General features: G+C 40.4%; 1 protein-coding gene and 1 long non-coding RNA gene across 2 annotated transcripts in view; both read right to left on the minus strand.

The window, feature by feature from the left end:
* Window positions 1-579: 579 nt before the first annotated feature.
* The window catches only part of LOC137070471 (uncharacterized), a 71,979-nt gene continuing 49,882 nt past the window's right edge, over window positions 580-22,676 (minus strand). Inside the window, exon 3 of the long non-coding RNA XR_010904278.1 lies at window positions 580-1,110. This is a non-coding gene — a long non-coding RNA (uncharacterized lncRNA). The remainder of the gene's footprint in view (window positions 1,111-22,676) is intronic.
* Window positions 17,419-20,707, minus strand: LOC137081984 (zinc finger and SCAN domain-containing protein 21-like). Its single transcript, XM_067447685.1, has 2 exons — window positions 20,065-20,707; window positions 17,419-17,512 (listed from the first exon to the last, which is right to left on the minus strand). Exons 1-2 carry the CDS (start codon window positions 20,705-20,707, stop codon window positions 17,490-17,492), a joined length of 666 nt encoding a protein of 221 aa, XP_067303786.1. The 3' UTR covers window positions 17,419-17,489.

The raw sequence follows: 22,676 nt of genomic DNA on the forward strand, positions 1-22,676 counted from the left end.
GCCGCTGTCAAGTGGACAGGCTAATGTCTGCTTGTTTTCTTGCCTCTGCTGTAACATGCAACGGACACACACACACTCACACGCGGGCCGATGAGAAGGCATCTCGGTGTGTTCGTGTTGGTTTGCTCAGAAACGTCGAGCCTGCTTGCTTGGAAACTGATTTCTAAAATGTGAAGATAATTGGTTTGTACATGCAGATAAAAAACAATGTCCATGGCCAAAGCATTACAACATTTGAGAGAATGTGCATAGAACAAATGCCAAATGCAGAGGACAATCGATGAGGTCAAATGTTCAGGTCTAAAATATTTTTCACAAAGAGATTCTGTTTCCAAATGAATAAATCAGTCATTTTGCAGATGCTTTTATCAAGAGTGACTTACAAATGAGAATTAAAGAGGCACAACATCAGTAATAGAGTTACATTTATTTATTTATTTATTTATTTATTTATTTGAATGACATTGATCTGGTTGCCTGTTTTGTGTATTGCCAACTCAAACTCACTGCAATTCGTACATTCGCATTAATTCATATAAATGACCTCCTCCTATGATCGAAACCTACCAGTTACTGGGTTTATACAAATCTTACAAATTTGTATGAATAAGCAGCCTTGTACAATACATATGTACTAGTCGTGAGATAGCATTTGCATTGCTGGGGTTTGCACTTTTGTAAGATCTTGAGGACATGCGAGAATGAAATTATTCCACCTGTTGCTTGTTCAAGTCACCAAGCACCTCAAGTGAAGTTTCATCTTCAGGAAAAGAGGGCAGCAGTCTAGTCCTTCAGTAAAGTGGCAGTCCTGGTGAACATTATATAACTACATTGTAAATCAGCAGGATAAGTTATGCTGTGGTGTTTTCAAGTAATGTGTTATTGAAAACAGCTTTTATTGACAAGTTTCATGTTTTCATCCACCAAATAATATCAAATTCATATATTTTTTCTTGCTTATTGTTTATTTTCATTTCATTAAACACTGATTTTCCCTTTGTTCTACTTGCCCTGTCACTGAGATGGATATACTTAGAGAGAGAGGACAGAATAATATCTGCTTGAGGTGTCCAGGGAGAAGAGCATGGATGATATTTCCCAAATTTCGCCCTAGGAAAAAAAAAACATGAATGATATTCAGTGTTGGTGACCTGATAGCAGAAGAGACAGAAAGCAGGTAAAATCACTCAATGAAGAGTTGTGATTCAATGGCTTTTCTTTCAGTTTCTTGCCCTCTTTTTCTCTTTCTAAAGATGACGCTGATAATTATCACAATTATCACAAGACATGATGTGTTTGTCTGAGGGCCAGGGGCCTCATTTATAAAACTTTCTGTAGATTTCATCTTAAAAGTGTACATAAGCACAAAAGTTAAAAGCCAGAACCTGTGCAAAAATCCCTTTATAAATCCCAGCCAGCAGAAGATTGTGCAATCGTGCATCTCCACCCTGTTTCCTCCCCGAAATCACCATATATGGAGCTTACAACGCCTAGTTTTACTATGCATCACCTCATCTGCATATCATTTACATGCATATTCCCATTCACGTGGCACCATGTTTAACACTGTCAAAGGTACAAGACATTGACAAATATTAGATATGGACTATAAATGCCATCGTGCCTTACACGGTACATTGCTGAGTATTAAGTAGAGTTGATTTCCGTGGGCCAAATATTAGGCTATTTTAATTCAAATCAAATCAAATTCATGCAGTTTTGCTGGTAATGTGAACATATCTTTTAGGATGTATAGGCTACTATTTTTAAAGGAAACAGGCATATTTATTGCAATGTAGCCTAAATACAATTGTCTGACTCGGCATGTCACTGACAAAGTATTTAAAAAAAGGAAACGTGCAAATCATACTAATTATCTTACAGTTCATATAATTTTTGTTTCACTTCTGAGTAATGACTTTATGTCATTTCAGTGCATACCGCCATTAATAAAACTGGAAGATTAATGTAAATATGTAGGCTATATTAAAATGAAAACAGAGTTTAAAATTGTTCTTAATTTCTTTCTAAAAGGGATCGTACACATGGGTCAGAGTTTGCGCGCAGGTGCACACATTTTCCAGTCAAGTTTGTTTTTATAAATCACAACTTGTGTGTCGGAAGTGGTGTATGTCTCTTTCGATGACATGGGCCTGTTTAGTGCTTACACAGCAGTTATAAATGAGCCCTCAAGTGTTTATGATGTCTCTTACAGCTGAATGTTAATGGTGTACAAGTGCTACACTGAGAGTCCCATGGAACGGTCTAGTCCCTTTGGACTTCACAATTATAAAGTCACATTTTTAAAATAAATTAATAAATAAATAAATTGTACTGTATGTTTTTCTAACTTTTGCATTCCTTTCAGAGTATGCTGAATATTTAGGTACTTTTTCTAAACTTTTTTTTTGTTTTGTTTATATTTTCATTACACGACAGAAGTTGAAAAGCAACATTGCTAGTATTTCTGTCATGACAACTCTTTAGCATGTGTGTAGCATGGTAATGGATAATGTTGATATGCTTAGCCTTGGCGGAATAGATCTGCTACAATGCAACTAGGACTTGCTACTGTCTATATATACATGGCACACTGCTGTGAGCAAGTGAGACATGTACAATATACATGCTGCTGTATAATATAGCGTACATGATTTAACCGTGGCAGAACTATAAGGTGGAGCTGGGGAAGATAGGGGGATTTCTGAAAGTGTGCTGTAACTGCCACAGAAAGTGCTGACCATTTATTTGAAGGTTGAGCAGTGAGCTCATTGGCTACTGATACAGTGGGAACCAATCAGCTGTGCTCTATAAAGAATGATGTGATAACAAGAAGATTGAGTTTCAGACCTCATCAGCCGGAGCAATCTAGATTTTCATGACAGAACTTTGTATTTGTACACTTAGCAGCTTTCAAGACGTTATTGGCTGCTAGCATTAGTTGCCTATCTGGCTGGAGTAAATTACTTGATTCATTTAGAGTTTGAATCCTTTTATAAATATTTGTTTGAAGAATGTGGTTCTAGCTGTCAATTATTGCATTATGAATGTGAATAATAAATGTGTGAATTTTGGATTTGTTATTTCATGCCAAGCAATTTACCTAAGTAATATTCTTGCCAAGTTTATGCAAGAAATATTCAAATATGATTAGTGTTCTCATTTTTCTGTAGGTATGGGTAGATGAAGCATAATCAACCTAATAGTTAAAGGATTAGTTTACTTTAAAATGAAAATTACCCCAAGATTTAGGCTACTCACCCTCGAGACATCCTAGGTTTATATGACTTTCGTCTTCTTGATGAAGACAATTAATAAATATCCTGATGCTTCCATGCTTTCTAATGGCAGTGAACGGGGCTCACGAGTTTGAAGCTCAAAAGAGTGCATGCATTCCTCATAAACATACTCCACACGGCTCCAGGGGTTCATAAAAAAGCTTAACTGACATTAGACATAGTGTTAATGTTTTTAACTATGAGAGGTTTTCTTTGTAAGTTAAATATGGAAGGCGGTCTAGCAGAAGCTATTTGGCCTTTTAAAAAAAAAATATGGATATTTTTACGTACAAAAACCCATCTATTCACTTCAGAAGGTCTTTATTAACCCCCCAGAGTTGTGTGCAGTAAGTTTATGATTGATGGATGCTCTATTTTATACTTCAAACTCGTGAGCCCCATTCACTGCCATTATAAAGCTTGGAAGCGTCAGGATATTTATTATTATAACTCTGAATGTGTTCATCAGACAGAAGAAAGTCATACAACAAAGATTGCTTGAGGCTGAGTTAATCATGGGCTAATTTTCATTTGAACTAAAAGTGAACTAATACTTTAATAATTGGTATTGCTAACATAAAAGTTTGCTAAACTATAAGTGACTGCATTCAAGAGTTTGAGGAGTGTATTAACACGCTATACTCTCACAGTTAAATCAATGTCACATTTAATCTCTGTTAAGTTTGATTTCCATTAACTTTTACTTTTTTTCTTTCCAGTTTCCTTTGTTTTAGTTTCCCGTGAATTAAGGCGGGCGTACACTGTGCAAATTCGGACACTCGGGAGGTTTTGAGATATTGCAGATGCCACGAGTCAGTTAATTTGATCATCGCATCAGATCAGCTTGTACACGACACGACTGCACTGCACGGCAAACGGCGGCGATCACACGAGCTTTCGCGTTAAACACAGAGACCGGAGCTTTCAATGTTGCTGATAGCTTCAGATACTAAAAATAAAGAAAAAATATGTGTGCAAATGATTTGTTAAAAAGCAGAGAACAGTAGCCATTCCTTTCAACCGAAACAACCAGAGGAAGAGAGATGGCGTGCGTGAGAGAGAAAGAGAGAGAAAGTGTGTGTGTACGCTGTATGGTTGCAGCCATTGAGCTATAGCCTAATAATACTCATAGATCAAGCCTATGTGACGTGGTTGTGCATGATTTGGCAATAGGTGACAGCATACACTGATGAAAATCGGGCCGACTCCCCAAATTTTTTAAACATGCTTAAATATTATCGTGAGGCCAGGAGGTGTTCTAACGTGCTCCGCTCGTTTCGTATTTCCTCTCACACGGTGCGAGCCACGACCATACGAGCATCCATGATGTCCACGCGATTTCCCCCGAGAGAAAAAAATCATCTGCGACTTCGCACGACAGCAAAAATCGCACCGTGTACGCACGCCTTTATCAGTTACCATGGATTTTCATTAAACCATCACAGCTGTTATTGAGTTCATCATCTCATGTACCTTTCACATGCTATCATATCTATCATAAATACTATTTTCCCAAGTACAAATTTAGACATAAACCTTGTTGTTATTTTGAACCACTTAACCTGCCTTCCTCATCATCATTGGACTTGATTCGTGACACTCAAGCTATTTTTTTAATTTGCATGTGTGTGTTTGTTAGTCTGATGTGCCTGCAGTAACACACTGGCACTGCCACCATTCCACTTAATGGGTTCAGTGGGTCGTCAGAGTCTCATCATTGTCCTTGATGCGAGTAAAAGCATGAGGAAAAGATTCATTTGTGTGTGTTGGATAGAATGCATTTGGTGTCCTGCTTAAGTAATGAAAATCACAGGGGCGTGAAACACTAATAAAATGTGTGTGTTCACGTGAGTTGTAATGGCAGAGGGAGTAGTTCACTGCACACAACAGTGGGCAATAGCAGGGAATAGATGTAACCACATTAGCTAAAAGAATTACTTCATATTACAATAATGTGACATAGAGCTTGTGCTAACCATTCCGTATTTAACTCCACTGCCAGATCCTTGCAGACCAATATGAACTATACTCTATAATGCCATGAGAACAGCTAACAAAAATTACATTTCATTAGACCGCTGCCGAAAGTGGTTCAGGCAATGGCTTACAGGACAAATGGGGATTTGGAAAGGTTATAGTTCAGGCCTGTATCTGTGGTTTAATATCAAGGCGAAAGTGGGCATTTAACTTTCAAAAAGGTAAAACATTTGCCTACTCTCCAAGGCCCCCCATTAACTAGATGGGGAGGAAAAATGTGGAGGGGTTGGGGAGGGGTGAATCTCTTTAATTCTGTAGCGTTCCAGTACTCCAGGGTTAAATATCTGCCATCGTTTCCATGTATTTGCATCTGATTAGCATAGAAATGCTCATTGGGGGCTAAAGCAAAGCCATACAGACAGGGGGAGCCTGTAATTTCATTAGGTCACATATCTAAGTGTTTAACTTGGAGCCCATGATAATGTATTCATTGTTGTCATACTGCCATGGAAATAGGCCAGCAAGATAACCAGAATCTATTTGCTCACACTGGAAAACCTTCTATTTAAGGTAGATTAGACTTTGGGTGCCTAAAAAAAGCTAACCTTTAACCCCTTACCACTTCAAATTCAACCTCATTTGTAAAAGGATCAGAATCACATGCAGTTAAGCGGTAGGGGTGTGTCTTTTTTTAGATATTAGCTCTATAGTTAGTGGCCATGTTTTGCGCGAGTAGCTCGGGTTAGATGGCTATCTAGCATAGCATTCAAAAATGTGGCATGTAATGGTGTTAGCGGAGACGGTTGGATGTCCTCGCAGTGTGTTCGAGCAGATATTAAACCGCTGTGAGCTAGTACCCACTTGAATGCCCTTGAAAAAAGCTACCATCAGAGCGTGTGCTCCTGGGAGATCGCGGTATATTACCGTGAGGAAAAATAGTGGGGGGAAAAAACAACAGCAATAAAATGAAGGCAATAGGTGGCTCTTAGAACCACAAGTCTGATCTGTTTCATAAATCATTCTAATGCAGGACTAAAAAGGGTGCATATTTTAATGAGAGAGAGGGAGACAGCAAATCAGAGTTAGTCATACATATGGGTGGTCGTACCTGCAGCGCACATGGGACAGAGCGACACATTTAAAAGCGTTTGCTTCCTCAGTCACACACACTTACCGCAAACGCATTCACCCACACAGTGTTTACACATATTTTACGAGTGAATTGTAAAATACTCTGTCAAAAATAACTATACCACATTTGCCCTCCAAAAATATGCATCACCATGCTTTAGTCTCTGACTAAAGAGCAGTGCTGGGTAGATTACAAATTGTAGTCAGACACTGATTCTTGATAAAAGTTGTAGTTGGTAATGTAATTCATTATGTTGCACATTTAAAGTAATAAGCTACTTTTAGATTACTTTGACCTAACACATTTATCACAATGATAGGATAATATGAAATATATTATATAAAATTCAAAGAGAAAGAATATATATTCCATTCTTTGTTATCAAGAACATGAAGATACATTAAATATTACATTACGTTTTCCCAGACTGGAATTTGTGAAGGAAGTGCTGGGGTTCATGAGTTTAATAAAAAAGCTTTAAAGTAATAATATTAAAATAAATAAATTAAAAAAAAAAAAAAAATCATATTTAAACCCTAAATATGTAATATACCTACATGTCATGTGACCCTTAACTGACACCAGAGAACCCTGAACTTAATTTTATTTTATTTTTTTAATTATTGACTTTTTTTTTTTTTATTATTGGCCTAACTTATTAACTTAGGATCTCAGGGGGACTTCAAGTAAATATATAATGTCCTATATATCAGAAGTTTAGCGAACAAAACAGTTTGGGAATCCCTGCATTGTATGTATATATGAAAATATGTGAATTTATAAATTTTATGCCTTCCAAAGACAACACATCGTTAAATTACTCACAGATTGATCTTAAATATTAGATTATCTGGTCTGTGTATGCAATTCCACAAACCTGCAAGACTTCTGAATGTGTATAAGCAGAAAATATGAATGATAAAGACGTAGTATATTAAGAATTAATAGATTATGAATAATGTACTGTGAGAATAACATGGAATCATGTAATCAATTAAAAGTAAATGTATTTTAAAACATAATATAATCTAATTGCAAGTACTTAATTTTTTTAAGCATCTTAATTTGTATTTTTTTTTTTTTTACATAGGGTTACATAATCCAGATTACATGTAATCAGTTACCTGACATTAAAAGACATTAAAATGTTCCTTTTGCTTTAGTTCAAGAAAAATCTGCCGTTCTCACAAAAAAAAATATTTGCTTTTTGAGACAGTAATGTCAGTAATGGTATAACTAGCATGTTTGAAGCACAAACAAACAGGGTGTGAATCTGGTCTGCTTGCATGCAGTTTTCTAGGACGGAGTATGTGGCGTCAGGGAAATTTGTCACTGATATACATGCTGTGCCCTTAAGAAAATGACGGCGCTGTCAGCAGGCAGAGGGGGCCTGCGACACTTTGGACATAAATCCACTGAGGAGATAAAGAAAGTACATGATAAATTAAGCGGCGCGTATAAATTCTTAAGAGTCTCCATTTTAATGCCGGTCATTATTCAACAAATTTTTCTAAGAAATGCCACATAGGCAGGAACAAGTAATTAGGGGGAGAAAAGTGAAACTGTCACCCTTAATGGTTTACTCCAACGCCTTACCTTCTCCTACAGAGAGCTGAGCGGGGCCAAAAAGGGGGTGGGGGTAGAGAAGAGTCGGCGAAGGGCAACAAATGGCCATTACAGCCCCGCAAAAGCGTTTGCTAAAGAAAGGGAAGCGTTCGATCCAAAGGGATCTTTAAATGCCTCCAAATGCCTTCATTTGGTCCAGAGAGGAGATGTTTTACTCCGTTCCATTTGGACGTCAATGTGTGGGGAGGAACATGGTATCTGTGCCGTTCCCCCAGTACCATGTCACCCTCTCATCCTCTCCACAATAGCCACAACCCTCAATAAATCTGAAGTCACAAGGGATATTGTTAGTGTTGGGCAAAGTACTATTAAAATGAAAGGGAAATTTATGGATGACACTTTGTTACAATTAATCTGGATGTTGATTAATAAAGTTGGTTGGATATTCTCTTGAAACCTGGGAGGGTATGAGCATTGTCAGACGGATCATTTTATTCATTATTTTTGATTAATGCGCTTGGATACTGTGAATATAAGAGCAGAAAAAAACTTATCCTCTATGCAAAATCATAAATAGTGAATGAGTGTGTGTACAGTTAACCTTGGCCATGGCAAAGAGATTTCAGGGAAGGGGGGAAATGTGCATATTCAGCAAATAAACGACTACAGGGATTAAAAAAAAAAACAAATTGGGGGGAGTTTGATGAACATCACCTCTCCAGACCTGTCCGTCTTCCACCAATGCCAGTGATTAATTAGTTTGTTTAGACACTCAATTAGCCCAGCCAAGCAGAGAAAGAGAGAGAGAGAGAGAGAGAGAGAGAGAGAGAGAGAGAGAGAGAGAGAGAGAGAGAGAGAGAGAGAGAGAGAGAGAGAGAGAGAGAGAGAGAGAGAGAGAGAGAGGTGAGCGAGCCGAGTGATAAGGACAAAGGTGGAAAATAAATGTGGGACTGATTTAACACAAAAACAAACAAAAAACATTCACTGCAGTGATGGAAGTATAGCAGAAGGATCTCAGATGTGACATTCAACTTGCCCTTTATGTTTTAGAGAGGATGAATGAAAATGAAAAGGATAAGAGTTTGTAAACGTTTATTCTGCATCAATACTCCACTGCAAGTGTTTAGCCAAAAATAAAACAATAAATATTAATAATTTTCTGCCCCTCATTTCAAGCCTGGATGATTTTCTTTTTATACTGGAAGACAAAATGTTAAATTAGTATGACTGTACTGGCTCTGATGACTCAAAAAAATAAAATAAAATAAAATACAATTGTCTAAAAACAAACTTTACAATATATTAAATATATACGTACTAAGTTGTGTGATGAACAAATGGAAGTTCTCCCATTAAATAAGAGTTTTACTGTTTGTTAGCTCTGTGATAACTATAGGGATAATGATAAAGCTATCAATCTAAAATCATTCTCATATTATGTTAGTCCAGTTTGTGCTGAATACAGTGTAATGACACTTTTGCCATTAAAGGATTATTTCACTTCAAAACGAGCACTTCATGATTTTACTCACCCCCATCTCATCCAAGAATTCTTTCTTCAATGGAAAATAAATTAAGTTTTTTGAGGAAAACATTCCGGGATTTTTCTCCCCACCATAGCCTTCCATGGTAACCAAAATGTTGAAGGTCCAAATCAATGCAGTTTCAATGCGCTTGGAAGGGCTTCTGAGGCTCTGCGCTATCCCAGACGAGGAATAGGGTCTTATCTAGGAATAGGGTCTTATATTATCTATTATTTATTTATTTTTAATGAATGAATATACTTTTGAAAATAAATTGCTCATTTTGCGCTGCTCTGCTACGTGCCAAGGATTGCGTAATCGCGTCAGGAAAGGTCACACCAAACGTAGGTGGAAGTACCACCCCAAGCGAATGTGCAAGGACTAATACAAACGCCCTTTACCAAAAACAATCCATCTTTAACTTCAAAATCATCCGAAATCTTTGTTTTCCCTTTTTTTTGTTGCTAAAAGACGATTGTATTCACATGTGTGCTTTGTTAACACAGGAGCGGTACTGTTTAGGTGTAGCGTGACCTTTACAATGTGATTGCGAAATCATTGGCACATCGCAGAGCAGTGCAAGATTAACAAATTTAGGTTAAAAAGTATATTCATTTTTATTTTATTTTTATTTTTTTCGTTAGATAAAGACCCTATTCCTCGTCTGGGATAGCACAGAGCCTCTGAAGTCCTTCGAAGCACTTTGAAACTACATTGATTTGGACCTTTGACTATTTGGTTGCCATGGAAGGCTATGATGGGAGAAAAATCCTGGAATGTATCGGGAAATTGTTATTTTGAAGTGAACTAATCCTTCAAAGTGTTTATAAGCAAATGAAAAAAGAACAAGTCAGAGCATGTCAAAACTTCTAAAGGGCTATGTGTAAGAGTTAAAGAATAGCAGAGTTCACGCCACAGCTTTAACGATCGTGAAATAGAGGAACGAAATCGCTGGAATCACTTTAAGAATTATTTTATCTAGTTTATGAAAAAACAAACACATTTTTTTTTATTATTATTATTATTATTATTATTATTATTATTATTATTATTATTTTATTTTTTTAAGAAACAAACACTCAAAATGAATTTAAACTTAGTCATACAGGGGAGAACAAATATAGATATATTGCCAGGTTTTGGCTGAAATTATGATTCTCTTAAAATATAAAACATAAAAAGTGAAAACATGCGAGCCGTAACATTAAATACATCTGCCATAGCCCCACTGCTGTATGGTGGCATGTGATTACCTAAAACAAGAGAACATGAAATCAGATTAGCATGGTGAGCATAATGAAAATGGTACAGCATTTTCCGTCAACATCCTCTGCTCTTTATTGAGACAAGATGCTTGGCCAAGTCATGCAGAAATAGCCAGGACCAGAAACAGCCTTTTCCACGAGGGGCCGGACCGAAGGAGAGATGGCTACGTCCAGAACACAATCATACTAAACATTTCATGAAAAAGATGAAGGAGTGAGCCTCATCCTGCCATGTACTTCAGCTTATGATTGATTGATTACCACTCTTTACTGTATGGAGGATTATTAGTGACAGCAAACAGCCAGAAACTACAAAGAAAAGAATCAAACTCTTATGTATAACAGAGCATCTCATGACATAAGGTAACAATTCTGAACGTACATCCATATTGTATGGCAAAGCCATCTTTATCTCTTAACTACTTAAAGCTGAGTTCAGACGTGACGAGTTTGTGAACTACATCTTTTTTATATTTAGATTCAGACGAGGTATGATGGGTAGAAACTGATTACATGTAATCTAGATGACATAATCAGACTCCAAAAATCATGTTTACTTGTAATTAGATTATATTACATTTTAAAATACATGTAATAAGAATTATATATATATATATATATATATATATATATATATATATATATATATATATATATATATATATATATATATATATATATATATATATATATATATATATATATATATATATATATATATATATATATATATATATATAATTATTGATTACATTATTACATGTTATTCTTACAAAATAAATTTTTGTATCTTACAAAAAAAAAAAAAGTATTTAAATGCAAACATGCAAGAAAACTTTGTAAGTGTACAAACAGTTTAATAAGAAGATACTTTATAAAGACAGTCCATTATGCGTTTACAGACAGTAGCCATCTTGGATGGCTCTCGATAAGTCGAGCCACAAATGCTGTGCTAAGTGATGAACTGTGACTTGGAATCTCACATGGGAAACCTTCTTCCCTTGTAGTTAGTCAACCATATATTTTAAAGGTGCCCTAGAATTAGCCATGGTGAAATAACAAGAGTTCAGTACATGGACATCACATACTGTGAGTCTCAAACATCATTGCCTCCTACTTCTTATGTAAATCTCATGAATACAAAATTCCACAGGAAAAAAAAAGTGCTTCTCAACATAAACCCAACCGTGACGCAAGTGTTGGGGATCATTTATATGCATGCCCCCAACATTTGCATCTGTCCAAACTAGGGATGTCCCGATCAGGTTTTTTTGCCCTCGAGTCCGAGTCCGAGTCATTTGATTTTGAGTATCTGCCGATACCGAGTCCCGATCCGATACTTCTATAATACATAAAAAAAGAATAAAGAAGAGCGGAAAAACGAACCAGGATGTTCCTTATTTTTTATTTTATTCACCTTATTTTAACATTCAAAAACTCTAACAAACAGAGCACTTCTGTGAGGTAGATTGAACAATCAAGTAATAAATCACATAAATTCTTCACTTTTGGATTTTAGTGCTACAGTAAATATAAAAAAGTCTGGGACCGGAGTTGCGCAAAACAGGAAGTACAATGGCGATATCAAAAGCACACCTATACTCTCATAGATGCAGAACAATTAATTATGTTGGTGTGAAATAAACAGTTATGGAAATTAAATTAAATTAAATAATCTGCTCCCAAAAATCCTGAAAAAATCTGTTAGTGCCTCAGTGACAACTTCACTCAGAGAAGACGTCGATCTCAGCTGTCAATCATGACATCACACAGCCATTTTTTTAGCATCAAATAACTAACTAAAACTAAACTTATTTTAAAAACAAACACTTTAAATGAAATCATTGTGATGATAACTGCCTACAATGACATAAATCAACTTTGGGGAAAAAAATATTTGAAGTGTAATTTGACTGAAGTGTAATTAACAATGCTTTTCAGGTTTTTATAGGTCTAACATTAGTTTTTAGGTAGATAAATTGATTAAAGTAGGCTAATCAAATGTAAAATAGCTGCATATTTAACTGTTTAAATTAAAGAATAATCCTTACAAAAGCTATTCAATCAAAATCAGTGAGTGATTCCTTCTCTTTTGTTTGACATTAAACAGACAGCAGTAAAGGCTACTGCCCCTTTAAGACCGAATGGAAGGCTCTGCGTCGTCTTTCTCGACTGTATAAAGTCCTCTTAAGGCATATTCAGACTATGTCTGCTTGGATACTCATCAAGATGGACATGTCGACATACTTCTTGTGTGAGTTTGTCCGTTTAAGCGCAAGTCTTGAGAGAGAACTCAATATTTGCACGCTGTGAGACGAGTGCGCACTTTCGATCACAGAGACAGATCAGCGCGCGCGCGCTCTCATTCGCGTCTTCTGGCGAATATACACGGGTGATATTAGCGCTGTTGTAATGTATCACCGAGGAGCCAGCACGTGTATCCATCTACAGAAACATACATAAAGCATTATTTTCAAGTTACAACCCATATTATTGATGCGTCATCATGCTCAGCTCACCCCAGAATATACATTATATCCGAGTCCTGATCGGGATGTAACGTCCGATTCCGATCGAGTCTGAAATCACGTGATCGGGCCCGATTTCCGATCATGTGATCGGATCGGGACATCCCTAGTCCAAACATATTCATTGTCAGGCAGAATGGGGTGAATCTTCAGGTACAAGGTAAACACTTCATCAAGACACACTTCATGTTCCAGGCTGTTCAGGAGACCTGAGGACTTTACATATCCTTCCCACAGATAAAAAAAAATGTCAACAGTCATGGTTGATGTTTATAATCCGATACCACAACAATTTAATTCAAGATCGTTCGTTTGTTTGGCCAATTTCATGTAAGCTTCGCTCATCATCTTAAACTGAAGAAAAGGGCAATTACAACTGTATTCCTGCAAGCAGTAAGTAGCGATTTATCCACATATTGACTGTTTAAAAAATGTATGATTAAATTAAAAGTTTCTTGGAGAGACAGCATTGTCTGGATGACGCAAGATGCTAGTACATATCAACAGGAAACTCCAAGTACCATACAAAACTAAATAGTGTGTTTAATAAAGGGTAATATTATTTTGTTTTACAAAATACAACCGTAGATACTTTGCTTAGATTTTTCACTCGATCCTTCTAGCAAACGTCACCTTTAAAACGATAGTCATTTGACAAGGCTCTTTATTTTGTAAAAATATAAGTTATATATTTATATTTTTGAGAACTGAAGTATGGTGTTTCCTATGATGTTTTGGCCTATTTGTATTTCAGATTAGGCTACATCACAGTCACTGCGTAACCTTAGCCTACATTGTGACTAACGTTATATAAACATGCAATATCGTTGATGAAAAAAGACAAGTCTAAAATGTAGACTGAATGACACTTTAAGCAAAACATCTCAAATGGAGATTGGTAAAATGCAGCTTACTTGTTTATGGGTGCTTTCAGATCGTCCGTGCGCGAGAGAGAGCTTGCATGCATTTGGTTGACAGATTGGACATGTTTAGGTATACCTGTATATGGGTTTCTTTTCACAGAAAAGCTCTGTTTGGGAGATTTAATTACTGAAATCTGGCAACCGGATGATCTGAAAACTCCAAATAAACAAGTAAGCTGCTTTTTATCAATCTCCATTTGAGATGTTTTGGTTAAAGTGTCATTTAGTCGATCTGTGTTATGTCAGAGCGGTCAGGACTCACCAGCTGCTTCACTGAACTGGAACTGCTGTGAGCTGCTGAAATAAGCCAATCAGAGCAGAGCTTAACATTAATATCCATGACTCTTCCAAATAAGGCAAAAACAGAGCATTACATCCTAGGGACAATTTATAGGGCTGTAAATGGACCTGTAAAACTGTATCTGGACATTTTTTTATATAAGCCACATACCCTCTACGTAGATATCAGAGAACAATTTAACATATTGTTTCAAATCATTCTAGGGCACCTTTAATAAACAGATACAATGCATGCATTTCCATGTAATTAGATTTCACAAACTTAATTCCTGTCGATCAGCTCACTTAGCACAGCATTCATGGCTCGACTTGTCTGTAAATGCGTAATGTACTGTCTTTATAAAGTATCTTCTTATTTAACTATTTTACACTTACAAAGTTATCAATGCTTCGGTTTGCATGTAGCCTCATTATGCTACAATGTTGGCAGAGGTGGAAAGTAACGAATTACATTTACTCGCGTTACTGTAATTGAGTAGTTTTTCTGTGTACTTCTACTTTTTTAAGTAGTTTTAAAAATCTGTAATTTTACTTTTACTTAAGTACATTTTGATTAAAGTATTGTACTTCGCTACATTTTAAACCACATCCGTTACTGAGTAAAAATAAATCATTAATGCAAAGAGTGGAGGGGAAAAAAACGCGATCCGGAAATGACTATATTGAATAGAGGGCGCGGGCCTTTATTATGGATATCTATGGGCGCGGGGCGCGGGAGAGAACAAGCGCGCAAATATCAGATGGAGACAAACAAGACAGACGTCAGTGACGCAGACCCAGGTGAAAGCAAAACGCCGTCGTGAACCCCTGGCTAGTGTGGAAATACTTTGGATATAGAAAAAAAATAACATGGTGTTGTCCTGGAGGATATCAAATTTGCACAAAAGGTGGATGCAAATGAAGAAACACATAGCTAGAACATGTTCGGGCACACATCCCTTTGTGCAGATAAAGATATGTTTATAACTTAGGCCGATTTCTGTGACGCAGAGCGAATCCCGGAATCCAGTCATGAACATTAACTTTACATTATAACGTAGATTTGGTGTAATACACGCAAACTGGTGGATGATCGAAAAACTCGAATGTAGAGCTGTAGGCCTTAGAAATAAATCAAATCGCGACATGGTCTGTGAACATTAAAGCACAACATTTGTAACGCTTGTGTCCGGGGGAAAAATGCGGATAGCTCACTTAATATATCTGGAGTGGATGCAAACACGGAGGCGATTGACGTCAAACAGATCGCGCTTTATTTCCCGCTGAACTCTGATCACAAACTCCATTTCCGTCCACAGCATTACTTAATAAAACAAAATAACTGACTGTTAGCAACAGAAAAACAGAGAATAATCCCCACACATGGGAGCTCAAAACTCAGTGCGCACACACACAAGATGCAGAACTCGTTTTCAGGGAGCGCGCGCAGCTCTTAAAGGGGCCACACTATATTTCTACTCGTTAAACATTGAATGCTATATGAATATATGATCTGCTTGTTCTCTCTCTGTGAATGAGCTGCTCCGTCTACTACATATGGACTCTGTTATTCTTAAACATTAACGAATTAATGATAAAAAGTTGTTAATCTAATTCATAATAATTTATTGAATTTAGTTTATTAGACATGTTTTATTGAAATTTTGATAAACAAAATAAACAAATGGTTTTAAGTTTGTTATAATAAAGCATTTGTTCAACCAAATAAAAAAAGACCAATCTTCTTCATTCATTTAACATAATTTTAACTAGTTATAATTACCATCATTTAATAATAGGTACAGTAAATGTTGAATTGATGTTTTCTGAGATAGTTGTCATATTGTGAAAATCTCATTCTATCACAACCCTACAGGGGAGAGTCCCCCACCCCCACTGTAAAAAAAGTAACTAAGTAACTTTTACTCTGAGTACATTTTAAATTAGCTACTTTTTACTTTTACTTGAGTAAATTTTTAGACCAGTCATTTTACTTGTACTTAAGTAAAATTTCATTGAAGTAACAGTACTTTTACTTGAGTAGAATATTTTGTTACTCTTTCCACCTCTGAATGTTGGTGTGAGGCTATGTTGAGCCTTGTTAGTTGTATTAACTAGCGATTTAGGGTGCGTTCACACTTGTCATGTTTGGTTCAATTAAAACGAACCCTGGTGCGATTGCTCGTTTAGTGCGGTTCATTTGAACATATGTGAACGCTGCCATCCGAACCCTGGTGCGCACCAAACAAGTGGACAGAGACTGCTAAAAAGATGGGTCTCGGTCCGTTTCCAAACGAACTCTGGTGCGGTTCAATTGATATATGAACGCAACACGGACCAAAGACATGTAAACGAACCAAAAAACGGACGTAATGTCAAAAGATGCGACGCATAAGTCAGCTGATTTAACGACGCGGAAAGATCAGTGTATCCAAAATGAATAATGTACGTTAGAGGGTAAACATAGAGCAACGAGGAAGTGCCTCATCAATATTTGGTCCGATGAGCATGCTTCGAAAATGCTAGAAGAAACGCACAAAAAGCATACCTGGTTCTTCTCATGAAATGACCCGTGTTGCCCATTAGTCAGTACAGACGACAGAACTGCGTCGTCTCTTTTGCATAAGAGACGGTCTCTTTTCTGCATACAACGGAGGAAATCCTGGTGCTGTTTTGAACATTTTATGAGCTCTTCATGAGTTCTCAAAGGGTAAAAAAAATGCCATATGTACACGCATAAAATGATCGCGTATAATCCAGCACACAGCATTGTTTTGAATGTTCGGTGTAACAAGTTTGTGTGTGTGTGGAAGGAAGAGGACACGGGGGTCGGCTGGACTGTTGATGCTCTCTTTATTTCTGTATCAAACTCAGTGTCACACTCAGCGTGTGCTTCAGTCAAACTCATAAACAATCACTTCCGGTTCACAACGCTTCCGGCTTCCGGGTAAACTCAGGGTCAGGGTGTCGCATCAACAATCCGTCTCTCTCTCCCAGGCTTCTGGTTCCACTGGCGTTTTATCCTCTCCCCACGCCCATTACTGGAACAAGATACAGATGTTATTAATCTGCGTCCAACCCACTCACTTACCGCTCGTCCCGCGGCTCTCTCTCCCGCTGCAGACCTCGCTGAATCACGCCCCCCTTGCCACATACCCCCACCGCCCGACTCAGGCCGGGGAGCCGTCCGGCCTGCAGCCCCCTCCCGCCCCATTTCTGGAGAGGAAGTCGGCTACAGCCATCTGAGCACCCGGCCTGTGGACCACCTTGAATTTAAAAGGCTGAAGAGCTAGATACCAACGGGTGATCCGCGCATTGGTATCTTTCATGCGGTGGAGCCATTGGAGAGGAGTGTGGTCCGAACAGAGGGTGAACTCCCGCCCCAGGAGGTAGTAGCGGAGGGTGAGAACAGCCCACCTGATGGCAAGGCACTCTTTTTCGATGGTGCTGTACTTAGCCTCTCTCTTCGAGAGCTTGCGGCTAATTTTTACAGCACCGGCCGCTCTCCCCCCTCCACCTCCTGGGCCAGGACTGCACCCAGCCCCCTGTCCGACGCGTCAGTCTGCAACAAGAAAGGGAGAGAAAAGTCAGGGGAGTGTAAAAGCGGCCCGCCACATAGAGCAGCCTTAACTTGGGTGAAAGCCTGCTGGCACGGCTCCGTCCACTGGACCGTATCTGGTAGCCCCTTTCTAGTAAGGTCAGTAAAAGGGCTGGTGAGGTCAGAATAATTTGGTATAAACCGTCTATAATATCCCGCCAGCCCCAAGAACTGCCTTACCTCCTTTTTGGTCTTGGGTCTCGGACAGGTTGCAACCGCGGCAGTCTTATCAATTTGGGGACGCACCTGTCCATGACCCAAGTGGAAGCCCAGATACCTTACTTCCACCCGCCCAATCGCACACTTCTTCGGATTGGCCGTGAGCCCCGCTCCTCTCAGCGACCTCAGGACCGCCCTGACATGCTGCATATGCCGCTGCCAATCGTGACTGTAAATCATGATATCATCCAGATAGGCAGCAGCATATGCGGCATGGGGACGCAAAATCCTATCCATGAGGCGCTGGAAGGTAGCGGGGGCCTCGAACAAACCGAAAGGAAGCTTGACAAATTGGTGCAATCCAAACGGCGTGGTGAAAGCTGTCTTTTCTTTGGACAATGGAGACAAGGGGATCTGTCAATAGCCCTTTGTTAAGTCCAATGTCGAATAAAATCGAGCCGTGCCCAGCCGATCAAGCAACTCGTCAACCCGCGGAATTGGATAAGCGTCGAATTTCGACACAGCGTTCACCTTGCGATAGTCCACACAGAACCTGACCGAGCCGTCGGTTTTGGGAACCAAAACTATCTGACTCGCCCAGTCACTGTTGGACTCTTCTATTACTCCCATGTCCAGCACCTAATTCTTCCTGAACCACCTTTTTTTGTGTTCAGGCAACCGATACGGCCGGCAGCGAACTACCACGCCCGGCTCAGTCTCGATATGGTGCTGAATTAAGTCGGTGCGTCCCGGTAGGGGCGAGAACACGTCAGCAAACTCCGCCTGTAATTTTGATAAATCAGTGAGTTGGGACGGTGAGAGGTGATCTCCACCAGGGGCCAGCGCGACTGATTGTGCCTTGATGCTCGCCTCTGGCCCGAGATCATCCTCCCCCCCAATCACCGTTGCCAACAACACCGATTCCACCTCATTCCATTTTTTTAGTAGATTGAAGTGATATATTTGACGTGCCCCGTTCCTATCGGACCGTATCACTTCATAATCGAGATCCCGACCTGTCGTGCGACCTCAAACGGCCCCTGCCCCTTTGACATTAATTTAGAGCTTGACGTAGGGAGTAATACGAGCACTTTCTCTCCCGGTGTGAATTTGCACAGTTTCGTATCCCTGTTATAGGACCGGCTCTGTCGGCCCTGGGCTTGTAACAAATTCTCCCTGGATAGCCGCCCCAGTGTGTGGAGTTTTGTTCGCAAGTACAGCACATATTGAATTTCATTCTTCGCCAAAGAAGGCCCCTCCTCCCAAGTTTCTCGCAGGACGTCCAGCACCCCCCGTGGCTGGTGCCCGTAGAGAAGCTCGAAGGGGGAAAACCCCGTGGAGGCTTGTGGGACCTCCCGCACGGCGAATAAGAGGGGTTCTAACCACCTATCCCAATTTTTGGTGTCTTCCTGTACGAACTTACGGATCATGGTTTTAAGCAAGCGATTAAACACTCTTCGCGGAGATGTTGCGGAGAGCCACTGCTTCTGGATATCGTGTTGCGTAGTCCTCGATAACTAACGCAAAACGATGTCCGCGTGCGGATCGCTCTAATGGCCCGATGAGGTCCATCCCAATTCTCTCGAAGGGGACCTGCATTAATGGAAGGGGGCGCAATGGCGCTTTTGGAGCGGCCAGTGGATTTACCAACTGACATTCCGGACAAGACGCGCACCACCTGCGCACGTTGTCATGAATGCCTGGCCAAAAAAATCGGGTCATGAGGCGATTCAGTGTGGCCGCTTGTCCCAAGTGGCCCGCCATTGGATTGGAGTGAGCTGCCCGGAAAAGCATTTCCCGGCGGCTCTTCGGAACTAACAATTGGGTTGTATCTACCTCTGGGCGGGGCCCTTGAACTCCCGAACGGCCCAGGGCCCATCCCACCCCGGCCTCTGGGGGGAATGCGAGGAGGGCCCGGAGGGCGGGACCTAGGGAGAGGGACAGGGCGAGAGAGAGAGACAGAGGGGGGAGAGAGAGAGGTAGAAGTTAGAAGGGGCTTGCCGACCCCGGGGCACGCCACCATGTGGTCCTCCGCCAGGTTGATGGCCGTCTCCAGCGACGTGGGCCGGTGGCACTGGACCCACTCGGCTGTCTTCTTCGGTAGCCGAGCGATAAACTGCTCCAGTACCACCAGGTCGACGATGTGGTCCACGTCGCTTCCGCCGGCCAAGAGCCATTTGCGACAAGAGTCCCGGAGCTGTTGGGCCATCGCGAAGGGTCGGCCGGCCTCGCCCCATTCCAGGGAGCGGAATCGCTGGCGGTGTTGTTCAGGGGTCCGGCCGACCCGCTGAATGATGGCCCTCTTGAGGTCGTTGTATTCCAGGAGGTTCGCCGCCGGCAGTTGTTGGGCAGTCGCCTGGGCTTCTCCGGAAAGCAATGGAATAAGACGCACCGGCCACTGTGCCCGGGGCCACCCGCAGGCCTCCGCCAATTTTTGGAACAAGTCTATGAAGGCCTCGGGGTCGTCTTGTGGCCCCATCTTATGTAGGGGCACGTGGACCGGTGCGCCGGTCTGCCCGGCGGCCTCGGTGCGAACCTCCCGGTCAAGCCAGCTCCGGAACCTCTCGCGGTGCTCTTGCTGGCGATTGCCACAAAGCGGCACTCCTGATCCGTCCGAAGGTCCAGCAGGGCTTGATGTTGTTCGCGGTGGAGGACCGCGAGGGATGTAATGATGTCCTCAAATGGCGTGGTGGAAGACGTCTGCATGGCGGCGGCGCTGTCCTACTTCCTCCCGGGTTTCGGCACCAGTGTAACAAGTTTGTGTGTGTGTGGAAGGAAGAGGACACGGGGGTCGGCTGGACTGTTGATGCTCTCTTTATTTCTGTATCAAATTCAGTGTCACACTCAGCGTGTGCTTCAGTCAAACAAACAATCACTTCCGGTTCACAGCGCTTCCGGCTTCCGGGTAAACTCGGGGTCAGGGTGTCGCATCAACAGTCCGTCTCTCTCTCCCAGGCTTCCGGTTCCACTGGCGTTTTATCCTCTCCCCACGCCCATTACTGGAACAAGATACAGGTGTTATTAATCTGCGTCCAACCCACTCACTTACCGCTCGTCCCGCGGCTCTCTCTCCCGCTGCAGACCTCGCTGAACCACGCCCCCCTTGCCACATTCGGTAAGCAAGCTCCTACGTCATATAAGCTGACCAATCACGTTGTGAGCGTCTCCCTATGCCTTTGGTTCGGTAACTTTAGGTTCGCTGTTAAAAATGCCAGTGTGAACACTAAGTGGACCAGGACTATATGTTTTGTTTTTGTTTTTTGGTCCAGACCAAACGAACCAAACTAACCGAACTACAAGTGTGAACGCACTCTTAATTGTACTTATTCTATGTCCCATACACTAGCATTTAAGCTAATCTGTTTTAGGGATAAATTCGATTCGATTTTCATGAAAACGCATTTCAGAGAATGATCTACTCGGTGACCATGTGTTAATTACCCCTAGGTTCATTTTTCACCAGAGTTGTCCTTTAAGGTTGGTGGAATTGTACACAGAGACCATATAATGGGAATGAGCTGATCACTGAAAGCCCACAGTATTTGATCACTGGATTTACAGCAATCATTTCACTTTTCTCAACATTGCAACACTGGATATCTAATCAGCTTCTGATGAACACAATGTGTCATTTGACCATGTATTATTGTCTTTGGAAGGCTTTTGTCTTACAGACACATGAAAATGTACAAATATATGTCATTTCATATTTACATGCAATGCAGGGATTCTCCAGCTTTTTTGTTTAGTCAACACTTTGAATAAATATATATTACTTAAAGTGCCGCCTGCGACACTTTAAATGAATAAAATCTGACCATCTCTAAATTAGTAAATGCCATGTATATTATGCTCACGTAATTCTTTGTTTTGTTATGTGAGATACAGGGGGTATTTTACTTCACAATCACACTTGTGTTTCCCTGTGTTTAATGCTAGCTTTGTGTTTTATGGCCATGTGTCATTTTGACTGACAGCTAGAGCGGCTTTCCTAGGTGCCTCGTGTAAAGTGCGTCCAGTCACTGGACATTAATTATGGACGTATGCCTGTTAATCTGATGACACCAAAGCTGATCGGCGCATCCTGTCTTCGTCAGACATGCATGCATACACACAAATACGTGTGCACTTCCATGCACCCTTTTTCAATTTGTCATATCAAATTAATTTAAACACCGGCGAAAACACGGCAGCCTTTCTCTCTGTGTCCCTCTTTCTTTGTGTCCTCACTTCCCCTTCCTGTCTCACATGATATAAATGGAAGAGGAATTCTGCAAGGTTTTGACTTGCTGGCCCAATAACCCGCCAAGGAGACTCAAAAGAGGCTGTTAATGGACTAAAGCCCCCAAATGCTTGTCACACAAACATTTCTGCTGTCACAGCACTTATCAGTGAGAGAGAGAGAGAGAGAGAGAGAGAGAGAGAGAGAGAGAGAGAGAGAGAGAGAG

Source organism: Pseudorasbora parva, chromosome 1 (assembly GCF_024679245.1).
Source record: "Pseudorasbora parva isolate DD20220531a chromosome 1, ASM2467924v1, whole genome shotgun sequence".
In the NCBI taxonomy this organism is placed as follows: Eukaryota; Metazoa; Chordata; class Actinopteri; order Cypriniformes; family Gobionidae; genus Pseudorasbora; species Pseudorasbora parva.

What these genes read in the sequence shown, in the direction of transcription:
- LOC137081984 (XM_067447685.1), bottom strand. Translation starts at nt 20,707, where the DNA reads ATGGGGCCACAAGACGACCCCGAGGCCTTCATAGACTTGTTCCAAAAA. An exon ending in TTCAAGGGCCCCGCCCAGAG is followed by an intron (nt 17,513 to 20,064) that starts GTAGATACAACC and finishes ATCTTGTTCCAG; the next exon opens with TAATGGGCGTGGGGAGAGGA.